General features: G+C 38.0%; 1 protein-coding gene across 3 annotated transcripts in view; it reads left to right on the top strand.

The window, feature by feature from the left end:
- DDX1 (DEAD-box helicase 1) overlaps nucleotides 1-22,361 on the top strand; it is a 413,174-nt gene that overhangs the window by 14,241 nt on the left and 376,572 nt on the right. For 2 of the 3 annotated variants that reach the window (XM_074947602.1, XM_074947603.1), the window contains exons 12-26: nucleotides 562-676; nucleotides 1,313-1,451; nucleotides 4,174-4,234; nucleotides 6,530-6,628; nucleotides 7,716-7,805; nucleotides 9,012-9,200; nucleotides 12,285-12,336; nucleotides 13,524-13,670; nucleotides 14,241-14,332; nucleotides 15,170-15,242; nucleotides 15,844-15,916; nucleotides 16,012-16,054; nucleotides 16,300-16,395; nucleotides 18,359-18,479; nucleotides 19,135-19,474. In XM_074947602.1, coding sequence (XP_074803703.1) covers nucleotides 562-676; nucleotides 1,313-1,451; nucleotides 4,174-4,234; nucleotides 6,530-6,628; nucleotides 7,716-7,805; nucleotides 9,012-9,200; nucleotides 12,285-12,336; nucleotides 13,524-13,670; nucleotides 14,241-14,332; nucleotides 15,170-15,242; nucleotides 15,844-15,916; nucleotides 16,012-16,054; nucleotides 16,300-16,395; nucleotides 18,359-18,479; nucleotides 19,135-19,265 — 1,521 coding nt within the window. In that variant the 3' untranslated portion in view covers nucleotides 19,266-19,474. Of the gene's footprint in view, nucleotides 1-561; nucleotides 677-1,312; nucleotides 1,452-4,173; nucleotides 4,235-6,529; nucleotides 6,629-7,715; nucleotides 7,806-9,011; nucleotides 9,201-12,284; nucleotides 12,337-13,523; nucleotides 13,671-14,240; nucleotides 14,333-15,169; nucleotides 15,243-15,843; nucleotides 15,917-16,011; nucleotides 16,055-16,299; nucleotides 16,396-18,358; nucleotides 18,480-19,134; nucleotides 19,475-22,361 lie in introns of those variants that run through there. The other variant, XM_074947604.1, reaches the window with a different exon arrangement.

Here is a 22,361-nt window from a genome sequence, read left to right as displayed (position 1 = left end):
ATTCTCAACCCTAATGTTACAACAGTGCATTAGTGTAGCATTCTCCACTGAATATTAAGTTATATAAATGCTGTCAATTATTATGATGTATGTCTAATGTATGAAGTCCCTTCAATGAAACTTTTCAGGGCAGTCAAAGACTTAAATATGATGCAATCAATTTATGCAGTTTAAAAGGCAGTACTACTTAATGAGTCAGGCATGGTTAAAATATTGAAGTTCACAAGGGGCCTACGTCATATTAAAATTGGAGACTTTGATTCAGAAGACAACCAATATCTTAAACACCCCACAAGTAAGAGCAGGAAATAGACAAACGAATCCAAACTCTCCATCAGACAGTTTATGTTCAGCTTTGTTTACAACTCACTTTTGGGAGATGTGTTTTGTTTTTTTTTGTTTTTTTTAAAGATTAAAAAGCTTTACTATGTTACTATAGACTTATGGCTGATTCCCACAGAAATATTTTATGGAAGTGATTGTGATAAAATTATATTTATATATAATGTCTGAAATGTTTTGTGAATTGTTTGGTTTTGTTTTGTTTTTTGTTTGTTTCAGAATGCTGAATTGAAATTCAATTTTGGTGAAGAAGACTTTAAGTTTCCACCAAAGGATGGATTTATTGCTCTTTGCAAAGCTCCTGATGGAAATGTTCTGAAATCGCAGCACGCAGGTATGTTTTTTGGGGGGGGGGGGGGGAATAGTCTGGAGACTAAGTGGGATTTTTCAGAAAGGCTTTGAATTGGCCTAATTGTGCCTATTAAAGACACTTGATGCTTGACCATTGACTTCAGTTGGAGCAGAATTAGGTTAACATGGAGCACTTTTGCAAATCTCACCCTAAGCCTTAACTCTATATAGTCTAATACTTCATGTGAAGTTGGCATTTTTTAGCTATTTAGTCTATGCATATCCAACTCCAATTTATGGGAATTCAACTTAATTATAAAAAGACACCCACTTCAAGGATTAGCAGTTTTTCATTAAAGGATGACCAGTGAATGGTTCATGCTGTATGGGTAATATGAACATTTGTCTTGCTCTGATTTGTTTTTGAGTGGGGAATTACACTTTTAGTACAAAATGTACATCTGGAGGTGAAGATTTCTGCTAGCTGCAAATGAGTAAAGTTGGCCATAGCAATGATTTTTTTTTGTAAATGTAGTAAATAACTCCTTTTAAAAGGTCCATTCTCAAGGGTGTTTTTTTTGTTTTGTTTTTGAACTGTCAAGTCTGGAAAATTATTTCTAACAATGAATTTAAAGATGTGAAATTTAACTCTCTCAACTACAAATGTTTTCTTCTCTAGGAAATGCACAAGTGGCTCAAACAAAGAACCTTCCTAATGCTCCAAAAGCATTAATTGTGGAACCATCCAGAGAGTTAGCAGAACAAACTTTGAATAACGTAAAACAATTCAAGAAATACGTTGATAATCCTAAATTAAGGTAACATGTCTTCAAATGTTATCTGCAATCCAGGTAACATTCCAGTTACTTTTGGTCTGTATGGATGATGTCAAAACCTATCCAAATAGGTTGTATGATTTCAGGGTCAGCCTTAAGAGTCGTGCCCCCAAGATGAAGCAGATGGAGACTGGGGCAAATTGTAGAGAGGAAATTAGGGGGATAGTTGCAGCGTCAAGGCTAGATCATCAAACAGTGGATATTTGTTTAGGCCATCTCTACTTGATGTGGTGTGTGTTTTGGGGTTTTGCCTTAGGTTGTCAAATGTATGTCTAATGCTCCCTTAAGTTTGAAAAATGGAAGAAAACAAGTAATCACAGTATCATAGAAGTGGATCAAGGACCAAGTATACCTAGAGACCATCGCTGAGGGGTGTGTGTGTGTGTGTGTTCGTGTTCAGCCTGGTTTTTAAAAACCCCAATTATGGATATTCCACAACCTTTTAGGTAACCTATTCCGATACTTAATTACCCATATAGTTTAGAAACTTTTCCTAGTACCTAGCCTAAATCTCTCAGATTAAGCCCATTTATTTCGTTTCCTAATTTCAATGGCCCCTGACATTTTTTTGTTGATCTCCTCTGGACTCCCTTCAGTTTGTCCCCATCTCTCCAAAAGGGTGGCACCCCAAATTGGAGACAGTGCTCCAGCTGAGGCCTCACTAGTGCCAAGTAGAGGAGGATAACTACTTCCCATGTCTTACATATGACACTCCTATGAATACAACCCAGAATAAGAGACTTTTTCACAGTTGCATCACATTGTGGACTCATTCAGTTTGTTATTCACTCTAGCCCCCAGATCCTTTCCAAAAGTACCACCACCAACCCAGTTATTCCCCAGGTAGTAGTTGTGCATTTAATTTCCACACACATACCCCGTCAAGTGTAGTAGTTTGAACTTGTTGAATTCAGACCAATTCCCCAGTTTGTCAAGGTTGTTCTGAATTCTAATCCTGTCCTGCAAAGTGCTTGCGACCGTTCCCAGCTTAATGACGTCATAAGCATATTTTCTAAGCAGACTCTCCACTCCATTATCCAAACATTAATGAAAATATTGGATAGACTGATCCCTGTGAAACCCCACTAGATATGCCCTCCCAGTTTGATAGCAAACCATTGATAACTACTCCTTTTTTTGAGTGTGGTGTTTCGTCCAGTTGTGCACCCACTTTTTAGTAACTTCTGCTAGACCACATTTCCTTAACTTGCTTGTGAGAATGTCATGTGGGACTGTATCAGAAGCCTGACTAGTAGATATATCATGATTTTAGTAGTGTTCTCTCTTCCCCTTCCTTCCCCCCCCCCCTCCACCCCTCCCCCAATTCACTTGGCCAGTAACCATAGAGAAGTAAATTAGGTTGGTTTGGCATGATTTTGTTTCCAATAAATCCATGCTGACTATTCCTCATAACCTATTATAGTCTAGGTGCTTACAAAATGTTTAATTTGTTAGGTGTGTTTCCGGGTATTAAAGTTAGGCTGACTGGTCTATAATTCCTTGGATCCTCTTTGTTCCTCTTCTTATAGCACCTATCTGTGTTTGCCCTTTTCTAGTCCTCTGTTTCAGCTAGTTCCTTAACTATCCTAGGGTGAATTTCATCAGGTTCTGCCTCCTTAAATGTAGATATAATTTACCTAAATGTTCTTTTGACCTGTTCTTTCCTTATTTTTACATGCGTTCCTTCCCTGTTCTTAATATTAATTACATAGAGTAGCTGGCCACCATACTTCTTTTTAGTGAAGACTAAAGCAAAATAGGCATTAAATACCTCAGCCTTCTTAATATCAATTATTAGCTCTCCTTGTTTTGCTTTTGCAGGTTATTATAGCCCCATTACAAATGAACTAGTACAATAGACCTGTGTTTCTTTTGCTCTAGTGTAATCAGGGCACAAGTCACATGGTTTGTATGTGGATGCTCATTATGGAGGTGGTGTGGTTTTTTGTTAAAGTAGTTTTTTTACCTACAAAATATTTTGATCAAATGAAGAAACATTAGCAAACTCAAGACTACATTTAAAGAGAGAACTGAATTGTAGAGCTAGATTTGATTAGTGTATGTAAAGCTCGCTGCATTCATAATTTCTGAGAACATAATTTAACATTTCATAAATTATATAGTGTATGTTTAATCTTATACATATCTTTTGAAAGGATAGGGATGTTTAATGCATTTGTCACTCTTGTAATTTCACATTCCTTTTTTTACATTTTGCTGCTGTTTGAAATTCACGCTTCTGGAATTAAACAATCACATTCTGGTCTTAAATATGTGCATATGTATTGTATGTCACAATTTTATCCAGTGCTATTAATTTTTTTTTCTTGATGCTTAGTTTAAAACAAGTTAGTATTTTTATCAGTCTCTTTAAAAATATGCAGTGTTATAGCTGTCTTTGGTCCCAGGATATTGGAGTTTCAAGGTAGGTAAGGTAATATCTTTTATTGGACCAACTTCTGTTGGTGAAAGAGACAAGCTTTCAAGCTCACACAGAGGTGAAGAAGAGCTCTGTGTAATCTCCTTAAACACAGTTCTCTAGCGTGAGGTACGTATAGATAATGGTGTACAGAATACCAAGCCAGCTGATTAGTTACTCTGTTGGGTATGCAAAGGTCCACAGTCTGGAGAATAAGATATGTCTATAACGTACAAATATAAAAGTTTCAAAAACTAAGTTTTTTTTTCTACAATTCTGTTTTAGGGAACTCCTAATTATTGGTGGTGTTGCTGCAAGAGATCAACTTTCCATTCTGGAAAATGGTGTAAGTTGTGTTCTTATCACTAACTTAAATTTTATAGTTGTGGTGTTCCACAGCCCAAATTCCCTGACAACGTTGCACTCCATATAGCTTCTGTAAGTCTGATAAAATGAAATGAGTGGTATGTTGCCCAACTACTGTGGTATTCTAGTGTTTTGTTTCCCTCAGACAGAGAAATTGATCAAATTAAGCCAGGTAAGGCAAATAGTTTTTAATTTGTATTAAGGCTGTTAACTTTAGTCATTCAGTTCTGGGGGAGAAGAAGAAGAAAAGAAAAAAAAATTCTCCAAAAACCTAACACAATTCATAGTTGTAGCTGTGTACCCGATTATCTAAATACATGTACTGCTTTTCAGGAATTGTGTTCTGTCTCTAGATTAGTTTGGAAACTACATCTATTGGTTTTTCACCAAAAAAGGATCCTAATTTGTCGTCATCTCCTCCTCCCTGTTTCCCCTGTTTTGGAGGAGATGTGAGGAAGGGTTTCATTACATAAGCTTTGCTGTCATGCTGCTGTTGTTTTTACCTATGTAGGCCATGGTAATGCTGGCGTACTGTAACACTAAATAGCTTTTTGCTTTGGGCATTGAGACACATGGGCCTCAAAACTTAGAGCCTTAATTGGATGTCTGGAAACTAGCAGAATTAAACCTGGTGGGTGGGGGGAAATACAAACCTTATGTTCTGTAAGAAAAGCAGGTGCATTTATGAGTAAGGTAATTCATAGTCCAAGACAGAATCGTATCACCTCCAGCCATAATCCTGTCAGGTCTCCTAAGCTAAGCGGTATTATTCTTGTATGGGATACGTTTAGGGAAAATACAGGCACTGAAGGAAATGACTGTTTTCTGTCTGTATTGGATAAGAACCTGAGCCCCAGCATGGTGTTAAACATCGTGTTGCTGAAGGTACTATCTTTCAGAGGAGTTGTAAAAACCAAGGTCCTAAGCACATACAGTAATTAAAGGTCCTATAGCACGAGGTCGTTATTAGTGTCCTAAAGAAATTCTAACCTTTACTGTGTTCTACCTGCTTTATAGATTTAGTGAAAACTGTCCTTTCACCTCTTCAAACTCAAGAGATTTACAAATTAGAATCCTCTTTCTGGTGCATTCTAATAGATACAATGTCTGACATTTAGTTTACCTAAATATTCTCTGCAGTCTTATTCATTATTCAGTCTTAAGCTTTTGTTTAGTGTGTCTGTGCTAATCTGCTACTGTTTGACCCCAGAAGTGACTGCAGTTCTTGATATGGGAAACGCATCCCATATGTATCTATAAAATGCATTGGAGTACATTTGGCTTTGTGCCTAGAAATAACAGGCTCATTCATTACTCCACTCTGATTCATCCCCTGAACACCATCCATCCTGCTTACTAAACAAGGCTAGGGTCCTGTGGAAAAAAATAGTGTGTGATCATGTAATTAAACTGTATCATATAATGCATACATACCAGGGGGCCAAATAAGGTTGCACAGGCAACCTTAATGCTGGCTTTTCTTGCCATTTGGGTACTTGACTTTGCAACCTTTATATTAATTTAAAAAAGGGGGGGGGATTGCTATCATGTGGGTTATAAACAGTGTATTTAAACCCTTAGAGGCCACAGCAGACCTTTTCCACTTAAGCAAATGGAGGAACTAGTAGCAGAAGTAGGCTGTTATCCTCTAATGTGGATCAGCCCCTAGAGGCGGATGCAATACCCATTTTATTAATGGGTTTCACAGGTATTCGCTGATAGAGTGTAGAGACTGAACGTTCTTGGGTTCAATTTCAGGCTCTGTAGGAGATTGTGCCCTATTGGCTATAGACCATTCTGCCCTAAAGCTCTCATCTGGCCCCACAGGGGTTTTGTTTTTTTAATTGGGATCTTTTTTTTTTTTTTTTTTTTGGCTTGGCCAAATTTTAGATATATTGTTAAAGGAATGGCAAAAATCCATTTCACTGACCACAAAGGTGATTCTCCTTCCTCCCCCTTGCAAAATATCAAGTCTCTGCATCAATGCATAGAGGACTTGGAGCTTCTCAATTAGGTGACTGGAAGATTTTTTTCCTTTCATTAACCTTGTTGTCTGAAACAGTTGAAAGTTTCACTACAGTGGTTCCAAAGATACTCAGTGTGAACCAGATATAGTTATAAGTTATAAAGCTAAAAGCAACTGAAAACAGGGTCTTTTAATGGGAAGGGTTGTGTAACCTTAATCGCAACACTCCGACTCTGCATGGAATTTCCTAAATTTAGTGTTAAGTTTTGACTTGCTAAATGTACTTAAAAAACCTTTTATATTTTATAGGTGGACATAGTTGTGGGAACCCCTGGAAGGTTGGATGACTTGGTGTCAACTGGAAAGCTTAACTTATCTCAAGTTAGATTCCTGGTTCTTGATGAAGCTGTAAGTGAAGAAAAAAACTCATATTTAGGTTTATACATTGTGGTATTGCTTGTGAGAACAAAACTTATCTGTGGCAGTTTGATTTACTGTTAAAAATGAAGTTTTCATTGCCCTAGAGTTTTATAGCAATTATGTATGTAAATGCATTTGTGACAGCTCAATATCCTTGTGTTTCAGGGTTAGTTATACTAGTTAGTGTTTGTAAATGCAGCATGCCCCATTCCTGCACTTGCATTGCATCCAAGGTATGGACTGAGCCAGTCATCTCCCTGAAATATGGAGACCATGAGTGGTCACAAGGCTTTCAAACAGCTTCACCTTCAGAAAAACTTTAAATGGCTATTCTCAAAAGAAGTCTTTTCACCTTGTAACAGAGGAATCTTACATGGAAGTAGCAGCCTCAAAGGCAGCTTTGTGACTCTATAAAGCCCTTGGGTAGAAGCTGCTATCACAAGATTTGATGTAATACGATTTAATGCGAACATTAAAAAAAGTACTATGGAAAAATACCTAATTTACTAACTTTGAAAATACTACCTAGGCTGAATTTATACAACTGCAGTCACAAGTGTCACACTTCTGACTTTAGTTAATCTTCTAAATCTAGCTTTGACACTAATTTGGGTGGTTTGAAGGAAATTAAGATGGACTTTTTTGAGGTGGGTTTTAGGTATTGATTAAGATTAAACTAGTTTTTCTTACTTGTTGGCATTTCGTTTTCTCCAAAACTTGATTTCACCAGCTCTTGGAATTGTGTGGGCTATTCTGAACTTTTGTTCTAGTCAAAAAGCGACAATTGTGCTGTTTCAGGTTTCCTGATTCAGTTTATTTAAGTAGAGAAAACTTTAAAGTGCAGCAGCTGGTCTAGGGGGTTTGTTGTGTCCACCCACTTTCATTTTATTCAGGGTCCACTTTAAATAAACTGGAGTTGTAGGATTTTTTTCCCTTTTTGATACTGCTGTCCCAGCCAGACTAGCCCATCTAGCCAGACTAGAGTTTTAAAAGAGCCTATATCCTAATATTTGTTTGTCTCATTGCGTAAATTAACAAAAGGTATTGTAGCTTCTCTTTTTGATTCCCAATGTAGGATGGCCTTCTTCTCCAAGGTTATTCAGACTTCATAAACAGAATCCACGGTCAAATTCCTCAGATAACTTCAGATGGAAAAAGACTGCAGGTATAATGCTATCTATTATAATCAGCCGTCCTTTTTAACATGTTACAAGCTGTTGAATTTTATCAGTGTGATGCATGTTTTTCTTTTATGGGGTAGTTAATACTTTTGTGTTCACTTTCTTTTATTTGTTTCAACGTTGGTTCACACGTTATTGGGCTCATTACAGGGGTAACGGGGTACAGTTTAATGGCCTGTGATATACTGGCCTACAACTCTTGAATCTACCTTCCACCATAAGTGGTTACCTACTTTTTTTTATCTTATTCTAATAGTTTTTTATAGATGACTGTCTGCTAATTAAAGGTATAATGTGGGATTTTTTTTTTAGAAAGTCAGCAACTTCCTGAAATTACTATTTCTGTTTCTTAGTGTTTACAGAAGATACTCCTGACTTTAATCTGCTGGTCCTTCATGGCTTTCATTGTTGGGCTGAAATGGTTGGTTATCTTGAGTAATTTTAAGATGCTAGTTTTGAACTGAGCCAAAAAATGTAAAGGGAAACATACATTTTTACATTATTTAAATATACTCTTACTAAAAGAATGCTTTCAATTTGAAAAGAGAAGATTTGTAGGCTAGAAACTACATAGGATGCCATCAAGAGCTGTGTACTTCCTCATTATGAAAAAAGTACATGACCTTTTTAAAAAAAAACAAAACACTAGAACTATAGTCTACTACTTGGTTCTAGATGTAACTCAAATTAGTGGTGATAAAACAACTTTCGTAATCTGCAGTATTACTGTAGACATTTTCATATGAAAATTATACTTGGAACAGATACATGCCAACCCTAAAAATGTCCACATTCAGAGATCTGTAAAATTGTAAAGTACCCATGTGATATATAACAATTCTTCAGATATATGCACTTCATTTCTGCTCTGTGTTGCCTCTTCTTTAGCTGCCAATAATGCTACTTTTCTTGACCAGGAATGAGTGGGCAGCTGATTTTAATGGAGTAATTATTTCACTTGGCCAGAAAGATCTTCATATGGCTGGTTTCCATCAATCTCTATAGAGTCAGAAGTAGGGAGGCAAAAAGTTCTCTGCATGATACCACACTGTCACCAACCTACAAGACCCTTCTGGATTTTATTCTCTCCACCTAAACTCTTGACCAGTAAAAGTCACCTATTATGGTGTTCATAGCTTTGGTAAAACTTCTTGCCCTAAAGTGTTTGTTTTTTTGTATTTTTTCTTAAGGTTATTGTGTGTTCTGCAACTCTACATTCTTTTGATGTGAAGAAACTGTCTGAGAAGATCATGCATTTCCCCACTTGGGTTGACTTAAAAGGAGAGGATTCTGTCCCAGAAACTGTGCACCATGTTGTTGTTCCTGTGAATCCTAAAAATGACAAACAATGGGAAAGGCTTGGCAAGAATCATATCAGGGTAAGTGGTTTGTAGTTGCTTATTAGACCACAATAGATGAAACTTAATTTAAAAAAAAAACTTTTTTTGCTTTCAGGCTACACAGTGATTTAAACTGCTAGAACCTGAACTTAACCATGTGGGACCAACTGCCACTGTAGCCTGTTGAAATGGCTACATGTATCTGAATATAGAATTTGGCGTATGGATTGTGGTGTGAAGTCTATGTTGTCAACATAATATTGCAGATCTAATAAAACTCAAATTCTGCAAGACTATTGCAATTGCAGTGCCTGAGTCAACTAGGAATCTGGATGAAAGAGACCTGATTGCCAGCAAACTTTAATGAGTTTGAGTTGCAGGGGAAAGCATTATACCTGGGGGTTTTTTGGTATAGTGTTCCATAGCCCAGACATTGTGGCCTATATTATCTTTCCTCTGTGACTGGTCAGGAGTCTGTAAATAAGCCTTTCTAATGTAGACCTTGCTGTGGTGGTCCATGCCCTTATCAAGACCAACTATCCTAATGGGCTTTACAGATGGAGATTGGCAACTGCAGTGTCAGTTTTGGCTGATTAATTCCAGGCTTTTGTTTTCAGATTGACCAGTTTTGTCTGGCTAAATGAAGCGTATAGATTTTTTTTTTTTTCTTTTGTAATTTCTTGCTCTTTAAACTATTCATTTGATGGAATTTCAAATAAGGACAGGGGTGTAGTCCTGAATGGGGCAACCACCCAACACCTCTGACAACGTGACCTTACACACATGCTGTGCAGAGGGTGACCTTTTGCTCTACCAAATGACATCCTCCATTGAGTGTGAGGCAGGCTGCCATTTGGAGAACAAAATGACATTCTTCATGCAGCAAAAATGCTGGCATGTCGTTCTGGTGCAATCCAGCCCCACTGCAGCACAGGAGTAAGCTTCTCTTCTGAGAGACGTGGACAACTGACCTCATTCCCTGCTACCCTAAACAAAATAATTACAGACGCAGTCATCACTCTGTGATCTTATAGCCTCAGAACAGGAGCCCAGGAACTCTATTTTCCAGCTCCACCACCGGAAGTTCTCAGTAGCTTCTGTGTGTCCAGTCTGCTCTCTAGCTCAGGGCTTTAACTGGGGAGCTTGCACTTTCTTGGATCTACTGGCATTTATTTGTGCTGGAGGAGGCAAACTTGCTCTGAGGAGGCCTCATGTTTCTTTGCCAAAGAAATGACCTCTTCCTTGATGTTTACCTTCATACTTCACAATGCCCCTGCCTGCAGTTATTGGCTAACCTGGGGAACGGGAAACTATTTTCTTGCCCAGGGTTGGATTTGAAGTTTTATAAAGACTCAGTTTCCCTGATTAAAACATCTGACCATCCTTAACCTCACAAGGATAATCGCTAGACCCCAGCATTTCCAGCCAGAGGCAAATTTTCCTCTTCACAAAACCATACCAAGGTGACATGGAGAAGCCAGGTTCGTTTGGCAAACTTTTTGCAGTGTTTAAATTAACATATCTGATGAGAACTTATCCTTATTGAGTTGAGGGTAAAGTACTTAATTACTTAAAAACTCACTGAGATTTGAGATAATTCTGTAGGCAATAATCTTTGATTAAAATATAGAATGCGGTAGGTCTTAAACTACCCACTGGAGGGAGTCCATGCATTTGTCAGTGTAGCTGAAACTTGCTTTTAAAGGTAATTCCATAAATTTGCATTATTTCTTTATATAATACTTAGTTTTTCTCAACTTCTTGTTTGGCTTTTTCAGAAAAATTCATTTAGGAAAACAAGCATTTTCCCTTTTGCCCACACATTTCTCCATAACTAGCATACTTATATAATTTTTGAATAGGTTTATACAAACTCCATAAAAATAAATACTTGGCATTGGTTATCTAAACTTTCCTGTTGCTCTCATGTAGCTGGTTATGGTGGGGATGGGTTTTTTTCTGCCTTGGCTAGAATTAATGTGACACTCTCAGTATTCAGCTTTCAGGAGAGTTGCTTTAGTAACCAATATGGACTCACTTGCCTCACTTCTTATTACTGACTTCTCTAGTTGAGTATTTTCTCCTGAAGGGCTTTGTTCTGGTTTAAAAATAAACAACGCTGTTTTTTACAATTGGCTTTCTTGTGGTTTTGTTGACTTTTTTTGAATTTTACTCTTTTGTATTTAAGTACACTTTTTTTGAAGTATCTTTAACTCCTGAATAATATAAATTTTGTAACTCTCCCTCAGAATACTGTAGTTTCCCTTTCAGCAGTCAGAGAATCAATGTTGGTTAGAGAAAGGAGCAGGAGATATAATTCTTGCCATGCAATTGATTTGCTCTATGCTCTTGGACTAAGTAAACTGAAACATAGAGGTAAAGCAATATCTATAAAATAAACACTGACACTTTTATTTTTCTAAATTTCCCAAAATTCAAACTACTTTTGGCCTAGAGATAGGAAAATTCATCTGAAAACTCGGTGCAAAAATTTCACTTCAGATTAAGTTGATAGCAATTAGGGTTGCCAATTTTGGGTGGGTATCTTCCTGGAGGTTTCATCACATGACATAATCTTTAATGAAAGATTTAATCTTTAATTTTTGGAGGTTCCAGCACAATCCTGGAGGGTTGGCAACTCTGCAATACTCCCATTGATTCTATTGGGACAAGAACTTCACCTTTCATGCTTGCTAATGTTAGGCATTCTAGACTATTCTAGTCTATTCTAGATTATTCTCAGTGGTAGAAGAGGACAGGACAAGGAGTAATGGTCTCAAGTTGCAGTGGGGGAGGTTTAGGTTGGATATTAGGAAAACTTTTTCACTAGGAGGGTGGTGAAACACTGGAATGCGTTACCTAGGGAGGTGGTAGAATCTCCTGCTTTGAGCAGGGGGTTGGATTAGATGACCTCCTGAGGTCCCTTCCAACCCTGATATTCTATGATTCTATGATAGGCAAGGCCTTTGGAGCAGTGGCTGTCTTGTGTCCTAAACGTCAAATAGATTGTTGGTGTTTAATAAATAAAATGCAAATTGCTGCTACTTTTGCATACTATTGTAGTTATGAAGGCACTGCTGTAATTAAATAACATGTTTTGGTGTTTTTTTTTCCTCTTTCTAGACTGATGAGGTACATGCAAAAGATAATACAAGGCCTGGTGTTAACAGTCCAGGTAATTGAATTTATTCTGAGGTCTTAACAACATTTTGGTATCAGAGCAGTGGCTTTTAAAATAGTATTCTTTAGAACAGGAGAGGGAAAACTATGGCCCACGGGCGGGATCTGGCCCATCAGGGCTTTCAGTCTGGCCTGTAGGATTGCCAGCCCCATGGCACAGCAGGGCTAAGGCAGGCTCCCTGCCTGCCCTGGCCCCGCACCACTCCCTGAAGCAGCCGGCACCATGTCCCTGCCACCCCTTTTGGGAAGCGGGGATAAGAGGGAAGAAGGCTCTGTGCACTGCCCTTGCCTGCAGGCACCACCCTCCACAGCTCCCATTGGCCAGGAATGGGGAACCGCAGCCAATGGGAGCTTCGGGGTTGGTACACATAGGCGAAGGGAGCCCGTGGCGGAGCTGCATGCCCTGCCTCACCCCACCCCCTGGAGCCATTGCCAGACATGCTGGCCACTTCCAGGAGCAATATGGGGCAAGGGTAGGCAGGGAGCCCTCCTTAGTCCCGCTGCATGCTGCTGCTGCTGCTACCCCAGAGCCCTTCGAGGTAAGTGGTGCCAGGCCAAACCCCTCCTGCCTGGAGTACCCTGCTGCACCCCTCCTGCACTCCAACCCCTTGCCCTGAGCCCTTTCCTTCTCACTGTACCCCTTCCCACACCCCTGCCCCAGCCCTACATTCATGGCCCTGCATACAATTTCTCCACCCAGATGTGGCCCTGAGGCCAAAAAGTTTGTCTACCTCTGCTTTAGAAGATATCATGAGGCAGAGTTGGGCTGCATTAAGAGAGAGGCCCTACAAAAAGGTATATCATGTCTCCGCTTCTGGAGTCCAGTGATTAGGTCATAGTCCAATTAAGAAAAAGCTTGAGTTGCTAGTCCTCAAGTTAGCAAAGAAAAGCTTGAAAATGGAATCTGAATATAACTGAGGCAGGGATGTCTGCCGGAGTCTGCAGACAATCTTAGTGGCTGAGAGAAGGTAACTTCCACGTGCTGGGGAAAGAGAATTCTTCGCCCTTTTCCTTTGGGGCAGGAGGAAGTGAGTGCTGCAAACCTGGCACCCATCCATACTAATACACCTGGTTTCTGTGATAAGTGTTCAAAGCAGCCTTCAGAAAACCATACAGTAATATACTTAGAAAATAGCATTTTTATAAATGCTTTGAGTGACACACATCTCTTGTTATACTCAGAAATGTGGTCTGAAGCTATTAAAATACTGAAGGGAGAATACGCTGTTCGAGCAATTAAGGAACACAAGATGGATCAAGCAATTATTTTCTGCAGAACTAAAATAGACTGTGATAACATGGAGCAGTACTTTATGCAACAAGGAGGAGGTAATATTTCTCCAACTTATTTAATCCATTTTATTGATATCTCAAAATTGACTGTGTAGGCTTGAAATAGTCTTTCACTTTTGCTTTAAAGAAATACTAACACTTGAAGATGTTTATATCAAATTGTTTTTTGTTCTTTCAGAATGTTTCAGGTCTTAATTATAAAATTTTCTGAAAGCTGTAACATTAGTTAACCACTAGTTGCTCAGCTGTGTTGGTGGCGTACTATGATTACCAAACTTTTCTTGGCCTCTTGGCACCCGAGATCCATGTACTGTAAAATGTAAACTTACTTGCAATGTGTCACTTATACCTTCCAAATAATAGCTTAAAATGAACTGTCCTGTAACAAAATAGTACATTACTGTGATATGTCTGAACTGTATCTTCTGCTTGACATTTAAAACCTCTCTTCTCACAGAGGTCATCTTTGTTTGTACTACATCTGAATACTGTCACCATAAGTTCTGGACTTAAACATCTAAATATTTGTAGTATGCCGTTGGTGTGATCAGTGAATGTGTGTATATTGTATTCTTTGTTTAATAGAATATTCTAACTTTTTTTCAGGCCCAGATAGGAAAGGACATCAGTTCTCATGTGTCTGTCTGCATGGTGACAGAAAACCTCATGAAAGAAAACAAAATTTGGAAAGATTTAAGGTAAAATACAGGCTATTTTTATGGTGCTTCTCTTAGTCTCCATACAAATCTGAACTAGGATGACTGGATGTGGAACTGCAATACTCCCAAACCACTGCAAAAAGGGTGTTTATTTCATAATGATGTTTGTGATGCCGGATGGCCTTGTAATCTCTAGATTGAGAGAGCAAAGTGTATCTGCCATTTTGCCCAAACACTTCTCCATTTCATGCTACTCAGAGTTCCAGAGAGGAGTGAACAAGTCCTTCACAGTGCAGTATGGAATGTGGAAAGATTACTACTTTAGTAGCCTACCTACTTACCTGAAAAAACAGAGTCTGGTGGCACCTTAAAGACTGACAGATTTATTTGAGCATAAGCTTTCGTGGGTAAAAACCTCACTTCTTCAGATGTGGATACAGACTAACACAGCTACCCCCTGCTACTTACCTGAAGTTGTAAGCAAATAGTTTGCTCCTGTGAACATGGGATAGGGCTCGTAATGTCATATGTGGTGTCTAATTAATAGCATAAGCCATGCTTTAAGGTGTATGACCAGTCCTCCAATTTTAGTAGCATCCACATTAAAATGGCTCATCAAGCCAGAGGCCCAGGATGTAATTGTTCACTATTGTCTAAACTCTTCTGACATGTTACTGTAATTGATTGTGTAGCTTCTAAAGACTAGGACCAATTAAATTTTTTTTAAAGGAACCTAATGTTAGGCTAAATAAATCACCCAGCTCTCAAAGAATTCTCTATTTAAAGGCCCTTGAAGTGAGTATGAGGTGAGGGTGGGAGAAATTAAAAAAAAAAAAAACTGTAGTGGGTTTAACTATGAATTCAATTTTTCCTTAGAAGGGAGATGTCAGATTCTTGATCTGCACCGATGTAGCTGCTAGAGGAATTGATATCCGTGGTGTTCCTTATGGTAAGAAGTCTAAATATGATTGACACCTGAATTTTAGCTATGGAACTCTGTAAGGATTTTTTTAAGTATTTGAATATGTAAGCCAAGTATATAATAACTACACTGAGAACTTTATGGTTACAAAATCAAGCACTCGACTATTAGGAAGTTCATGGGCAATCTTAATTTGGCCATCTTGTGTATGTATGTGTTTTATGTTGCTGTCTGTAACTACATAATCACTTTTTTTTCCCCCTCCCTCCCTCCCCTCCAGAAAACAGTCTTGTACTGTGAAGTGTTGAGCAACCTTAACTATAGGTGTTGCTACCTGAGCTGCTTATAATTTTGGAGGTGGGGGGGGGGGGGTTTGAAACAAGAAAAATAAAATTTTTAAAATATCATTTGTTAAAGGTAACTTTCATGTCAACAACTGTTTTGTTACTCTGTAAAACTGTTTTTTTTTTTATATGCATGGAAAAAGGGATTACAGCAGAGTTGAGGCAGAATAAATTAACAATATGTATGATTACTAGACGTAATTAGTACAACCTGGGTTGTATGCTCCCGCTATGAAGTGTCATACTCCTATATGTGGTAACATCCACTTCTTTTTAAAATGCAGTTATCAATGTCACACTCCCTGATGAAAAGCAAAACTACGTTCATCGAATTGGGAGAGTAGGCAGAGCTGAAAGGTATGTTGGAACCTTCATCAGTCTTATGAGGTTTGTTTAATGCTTCAAATGCACTTTAGAAATATTTATTTAAGTACTTCTTTCAAACATTTCAGAATGGGTCTGGCGATTTCCCTCGTGGCAACAGAAAAAGAGAAGGTAATTCTAATCCAAAAGCAGAGGCACTGGGTGGAACAAAAGTTCTTTTGAGTAAAGTTTTTATTGTGGCTGATACCTAACTTAATCTCTTGCTTTGGAAAACACCAGTTTGTTTGTACACTTAATTTTGGTTTAGTGCATCTGCTTCTTGCATCTTTAACTGAGCATTGTAGTTCCTACACTGGATTTAATGAAAATAATAAATGCATCATTTTTGTGTGGCATATTTTTCACTTCTTGTCTAGGTGTGGTATCACGTTTGTAGTAGCCGTGGAAAGGGTTGCTATAATACCAGGCTGAAGGAAGATGGAGGTTGCACTATATGGTACAATGAGATGCAGGTAATCTTTCATTTGTTCTTTATTCAAAAAATCACCTATTTATTTAAAAGGGGAAAAAATAGCTGATACTAGTTTCTCAAGGATTGAGGAATGTGCCTTATCGGTCTAGTCTAGTTTTAATTGAAGTATAAATCATGTTGTCTTCATCTATGAGATTTTGAAACTTTTAAAAATAGTTTTATTTAAAGTGAAAAATGATGTGGTTGGGAATACGTATCTCATTTTAATCTACAAATTCTGAAATTCATTTTGATTATTCTATTATCCTGTTGATGATAAATATCCAAGAACTTTTTTTTTTCTAGCCTCTTAGTTTTGGCACTGACTTACATCCAGTGTTTTCACAGATAAAATAACTGACTCCATTATGCTAAGATATTGCTAGTGAATGTTTAATTTAAAAATGATTCAAAGTAGAAAGCAGAATGTCTCACTCTTATGGTCTAGTCAAATAGACTGGTGACTATTAGTTTGCATGTCCGTTTCAAGAATGTAATATCACCTCATACAATAATTCCCAATCAAATTTTGATAACTTAAAGTGCAGCTGATTTATGCTGCTATTGCACAGACTGATAGGAATCTTATATTCTCATCTTGCATTCAGAATCTGCATGTTGTTCTGGATATGTATTTTATCACCTTCCTAATGACATGCTGTGGACTGTTATAAAATGGGATTAAAAATCTGATATTGTTTAATCCATTTCATTTATTAAGATAAAGTATCTTTATATCTGTCATTCCTCTTAACCTGAGAATATCACTTTTATACAAATACAGATTTTTCGAATGGGATACGTCACATATGAAATTGCTGGAAATTCATGGCAACTTGCACTTGTGAAATATAATACCTTTTATGTAATAAAATAAGCAGTTAGGTTCAGCCAACAAGTTATTCTGTGTAGGTCGGCCCCATTAAAGTTAGGGAAGAGGTTCTCAAACTGGGCATCGTGACTCCTCGGGGGGTTGCAAGGTGGTTACATGGGGGTCATGAGCTGTCAGCTCCATGGGGCTGATAGCCCCAAGCTCCAATTAAATTACCTCCCCTCCACATTTTAATTTATAAGGGGGGAGTCACGATCAGAGGCTTGCTGTGTGAAAGGGGTCTCCAGTATAAAAAGTTTGAAAACCACTGCAGTAGGGGCACTCTTTGGATGTAGGGGATCTGCCCATAGAGAGTTACTTGATTTATAACAGTTATGGCTATTCTGGGGTGTATTAAAAGGAGTGTCCATATGTAAGACACAAGAGGTAGTAAATCCCCTTTCCCCACCATTGGTGGGGCCTCAGCTGGAGTACTATGTCCACTTCTTGGGCACCACCATTTAAAAAACATGTAGACAAATTGGAGAGAGTTCAGAGAGCAACAAAAATAAGAGGTTTAAAAAACATGACCTGCAAGCAATGGTTGAAAACATGACTTTGGGGGACAGAAGTCTTCAAATGTAAAAGTTTGTTATAAAGAAAACAGCTGATCACTGTTCTGTTTCTGTTTATATGTCCACTGAGAGTAGAACAAGAACTAATCAGCTTCGTTTGTAAAAAGGGAAATTTAGGTTGGATATTAGAAGGGGGGGGCGTTAAATGTAAGGATAGTTAAGCAATTGAACAGGTTACCTGGAAAGGTGGTAGAATTCCTGTCACTGGAGGCTTTTAAGAACAGGTTAGACAAACGCAGCTGTCAAGGACTGTCTAGAGATATACTTAATCCTGCCTTAGGAAGAGGGAAGAGAACCACAGAAGTGGAGGGCTCGACGGAACTCAAGAGGTCATAGAGTCCAAGCTAGTATGCATGCACTTCTGATCCTTTATTCCTTTCAGGGCAAACTCTGTTCTTGAATGTATGCCACTCCGGTTGGAACCACTGAACGTAATCACTGGTTTAGAACAATATAATACTATCTTCTGGTTCAGAAATGGAAGAATCTTTAAGACTGAATTATTTTTTCTTTCTTAGTTGCTGGGTGAGATTGAAGAGCACCTGAATTGTACTATTTCCCAAGTTGAGCCAGATATAAAAGTACCAGTGGATGACTTCGATGGGAAAGTTACATATGGACAAAGAAGGGCTGCAGGCGGTAAGCAACTAATTAGTGTTCGGTAGTCTAGTAATATGTTCAGTCTATTAGTGGAAAGAGTGACTTAATAACAATAAATTGACAATGATCCCTATCCTAGGACTTTTAATTTTATATAACCACTTTTTATGTAACCTTTTGGAAGAGCCCATGTCACTAAACAAAGCATCCATGATTATTTTCACTCCACCCTCCATATCTGACTGACTGTCTGTGATACATGGCAGGCCATCAAATGTAACATCCCTCTGTGGTAATACAGGATTCTGTTTTTTCAAAATATAAATTTATATAAAAATGTGTCTGCATGCACATAAGGACGTGGATTCTTTCCAGGCAGTTGAAAGCATGGGTATGTATTTATGGCCCTGAGCATGTGTTTAACCATCACATAAATGCAGTTAAATAAACTGACCTTCTAAACTCTCTGGTTTATGAAAGGTATTTTTATTGGTTTTTGTCTGGATAATTACAGTTTGTTTCTAGCTTACTTGCAACAGATAGGATTTACTGTGTGTGGTGAGGGCTTCAAGTTTGCCAGTAGCAAGTTAGTAAGGCTGGAATAACTAACTTTCTGAACAATTGCAACTGAACCTAAGTACTGCGGACAAGTTATTTCAAGCATGTCCTTTATAGTGTGGTTCTTTTTTGGCAGGTGGAACCTATAAAGGCCATGTGGATATTTTGGCACCTACAGTACAAGAGTTGGCTGCCCTTGAAAAGGAGGCTCAGACATCTTTCTTACATCTTGGCTACCTTCCTAACCAGCTGTTCAGAATGTTTTGATTGTGCCACACTTTAGGCAAGACTTGAATAATAAAAAAAAGTTCCACATTGAAAATACTATAATCTTGTGCTGCCTCTCAGCAGCAGTATTTACTATAACTCTAAAAATAAGACCCTGTTCTTGCATGTCAAGCAACCCTGTTCAAGAATGTAGACTCCCATGTTTTAGCTGTCTTAAATGCTGACCTAATAAAAGAGAACTAATCTAAAACTGAATGTTTTTTATATTTTTCCATCGCCCCAAATTGAGTGAGAATGTTAAGTATCTTTCTCATAAATATAAAATTATTTGTCCTGGTACTGTTTTGTCAGATTAAATTCAGTTTTGAATCACATAGCCAACCTTTACCAAAACTTTGTTCACTTTGTGGTGTTCTTTTGTTTTGTTTTTCCTTCTTTGTTTTGGGTTTTTTTTAAAAGGACTAGAACACAGGATTTTTAATGCATGTTATAACAAACATTTGACTTTTCACAAAGTACATAGTTTTTAAATAACTATTGTGGGAGAAATCCATCAAGTTTCTTTTAAATATCTTAGAAGTTAGAGGCTCTGACTTGTATCTACAAAACCATGGAACTTAGATCCTCTGAAATCATCCTGCTTTGCTTGAGTATTGCAGAATATGGAGTCTTCTGAAATTTAGTATATGTAATCTAAAGTTTGTTGGGAAAAGGTAATGAACACTTGAATTCATTTGGCTAAACGGAAGTTCCTGGGACCAGCATTCATAAGCATTACAGGCGACAGTCTTCATCCTGCAGACCTTATAAATGGTAATAGTTGAAGGCGCTAGTAGGGAGGTTTTTGAATAGCCCTCCAATATCTCTGTGGATATCCTCTTTTTATAGTCGCTATAAATTGCATTCGTACGCATTCAGGTAATGTGTGTCTAATGTAATTTCATTTAAAAGTTTGGATTTCTTCGATTTTTGTAGCTTCAGGTAAAAACCTTAATGTTACTTTAAAATTATTTTCAGCAGCTTAACAAAGCAATTGCTGTTTTAACACTTAAAAATATCCAAGGCTACAGGAAGTGTCTGATATTGTATGTGTAGGGGCATGTGTGAGAGTTGTTGTCCTGTTCCCCGAATATCTTCTCCATTCTTGTGAGCAGAAAACGTATTTCAAGAACTGGAGTAGTGTGCCTGCTTTCCAGAATGGAGGAAATGGCCCAGTGTGCATTGGGATGAGAACCCAGCTGTCTAGGTTTTTAAGTTGTCCCACAGAGAAATATGAAGTAGCCTCTACGTTAAAAAATGTTGGGGGGGAGCCCACCTGAGAGAGGGAAGAGAACTATTTATTTTGTCAGTAACTTAAAACTGACTTGCAAAAATTGATGAAAGATTCATTAGAACTGGATATTATAACTAAATTGTGCAGTGGCCTACAAGTTCTCTTTTCTCTGAAAATCTTTCTAGTATTCTTGTACTTTGATACAAGCAAAGGTGCCACAAGTCAGGCAGGCTCTCACCAGTGTGCGTTTCCATGTAGCAATGGAAGCCTACCATGTGACTTCACATCAGTAAAGGTGGTAATGGTTCTCCTTCCCCATCCTCAATATGACATACACAAAGCAGGTGCACTTAACTGAACAGTGTTCCTTAAGAAGTTCAAAAATTGTAGGTGTAAGTGAAATTTTCATTTTGCAACACTAAAATCACTTCAAACACACAAGCATCAGAATCGTTCAGTGGGTGGAGATTTTTTTGGGGGGGGGTCAGTAAAGTTGTTCCCTAAACCTTCATCCAAGTGTAAAGAGAGTGAAATTTTTTTGAACAGGACGAGCAAAAAATATTCAGACTAGATGTTTCAAGTAAGAGCCTTGTTTAGGCACCAAAATAAAAATTGAGAGGCGTTAAATATTCACAATTCTGAAGTCCAATCCTAAGACTGAAGATGGCTAAATAAAGCTTTAAGTACATAGTTTTTAGGCACTCAGGTTTGGAGAACATTGGCTTTCTTTCTTCCAGCATCAGCCTCTCCCTTATATTTAAGAGGCTTTTTTTTGGTAGTCTCTTAAGTATGTTCTCTCAAAGACATGACTTAGTGAAGGATTCCCAACTATGGAGTTTATTCCCTGTGGAAATCCTTCAGAACCTGGCTGTGCTAAACAGAATGTAGTGCAAAGTGAACAGCTTTCTTAGTAGGCATTTATGTAGATCGTTGCTAGGGGAAGGTGGGGATGTGTGTGTTGAGGTGGTACATTGGCAAGGCTGTTTGTGTTCCCTGTTACAAGGAATTAAACTGTATTGCTTATATTAAATCATGCTGCCAGCTACATCAGTGGTAGTTTATAATGTTACTATGACTTTTACTGATCATCTATCTCGGAATACAAATAAGACCACCTTCCTAGTGAGTCCATAAAGCTGAGAAAGATGAACTCAACTAAGATGCTTAGGTTTTGGTTTTTTTTTTAAATCAAAGTAGCTTGACATATAAGAGCAGGTGCTTGATGTTGGTTGTAGGTTAGGAGATTTTTGGGAATAGGCAAAGACTGATGCTGTATAGGCAAGCAACCCAAGCTACCTAGCTAAGGCCCCAGTTAAGTGCCCTTTTTCAAACAGCGATTCTTTCTGAATCCAGCAATGTTGATTTTGCTTTTGCATCCATGGCTGAGAGTTAGATGGGTTTTTGCCACCAGTCTAAATCTGGAGCAGTTCTGTTTAAGTTTAGTCACACCAATTCAAATGAGGTCAGAATGTCTTTGAAACTCAAGTAGCAAATAACATGAATCTATTTAAGCTGGGCATGAGAGCGCAGACACCAATGATATCCAAAATATTATTCATACTAGTATCCTGGTCATTAAATTGGCTGCCCAATTAATACTGAAGGCTGTGGGTGTGTCATGGCTAAAAACAGAAAATCTATTGACTGCCTCATGGTGGTGCTAATGTTTCATTGATGCCTAAGGGGCACAAAATCTAAACTAGTCTGTTACTGCCACTTGGCGTCAATGTGTTTTTTGTTTTTGTTTTTCTTCCCTTTTTTATGATACTGCTTCAAGCTAAAAATTTTTATCAAAGATATTGGATCTTCATGTATGGAGCTAAACTTAGTGTTCACAATGAAGAAACTTTGCTTCATTAGCT

Source organism: Natator depressus, chromosome 3 (genome assembly GCF_965152275.1).
Source record: "Natator depressus isolate rNatDep1 chromosome 3, rNatDep2.hap1, whole genome shotgun sequence".
NCBI classification, from domain to species: Eukaryota; Metazoa; Chordata; order Testudines; family Cheloniidae; genus Natator; species Natator depressus.
The sequence above is the reverse complement of the archived record's forward strand: the minus strand, read 5'-3'. Positions and strand labels throughout refer to the sequence as shown.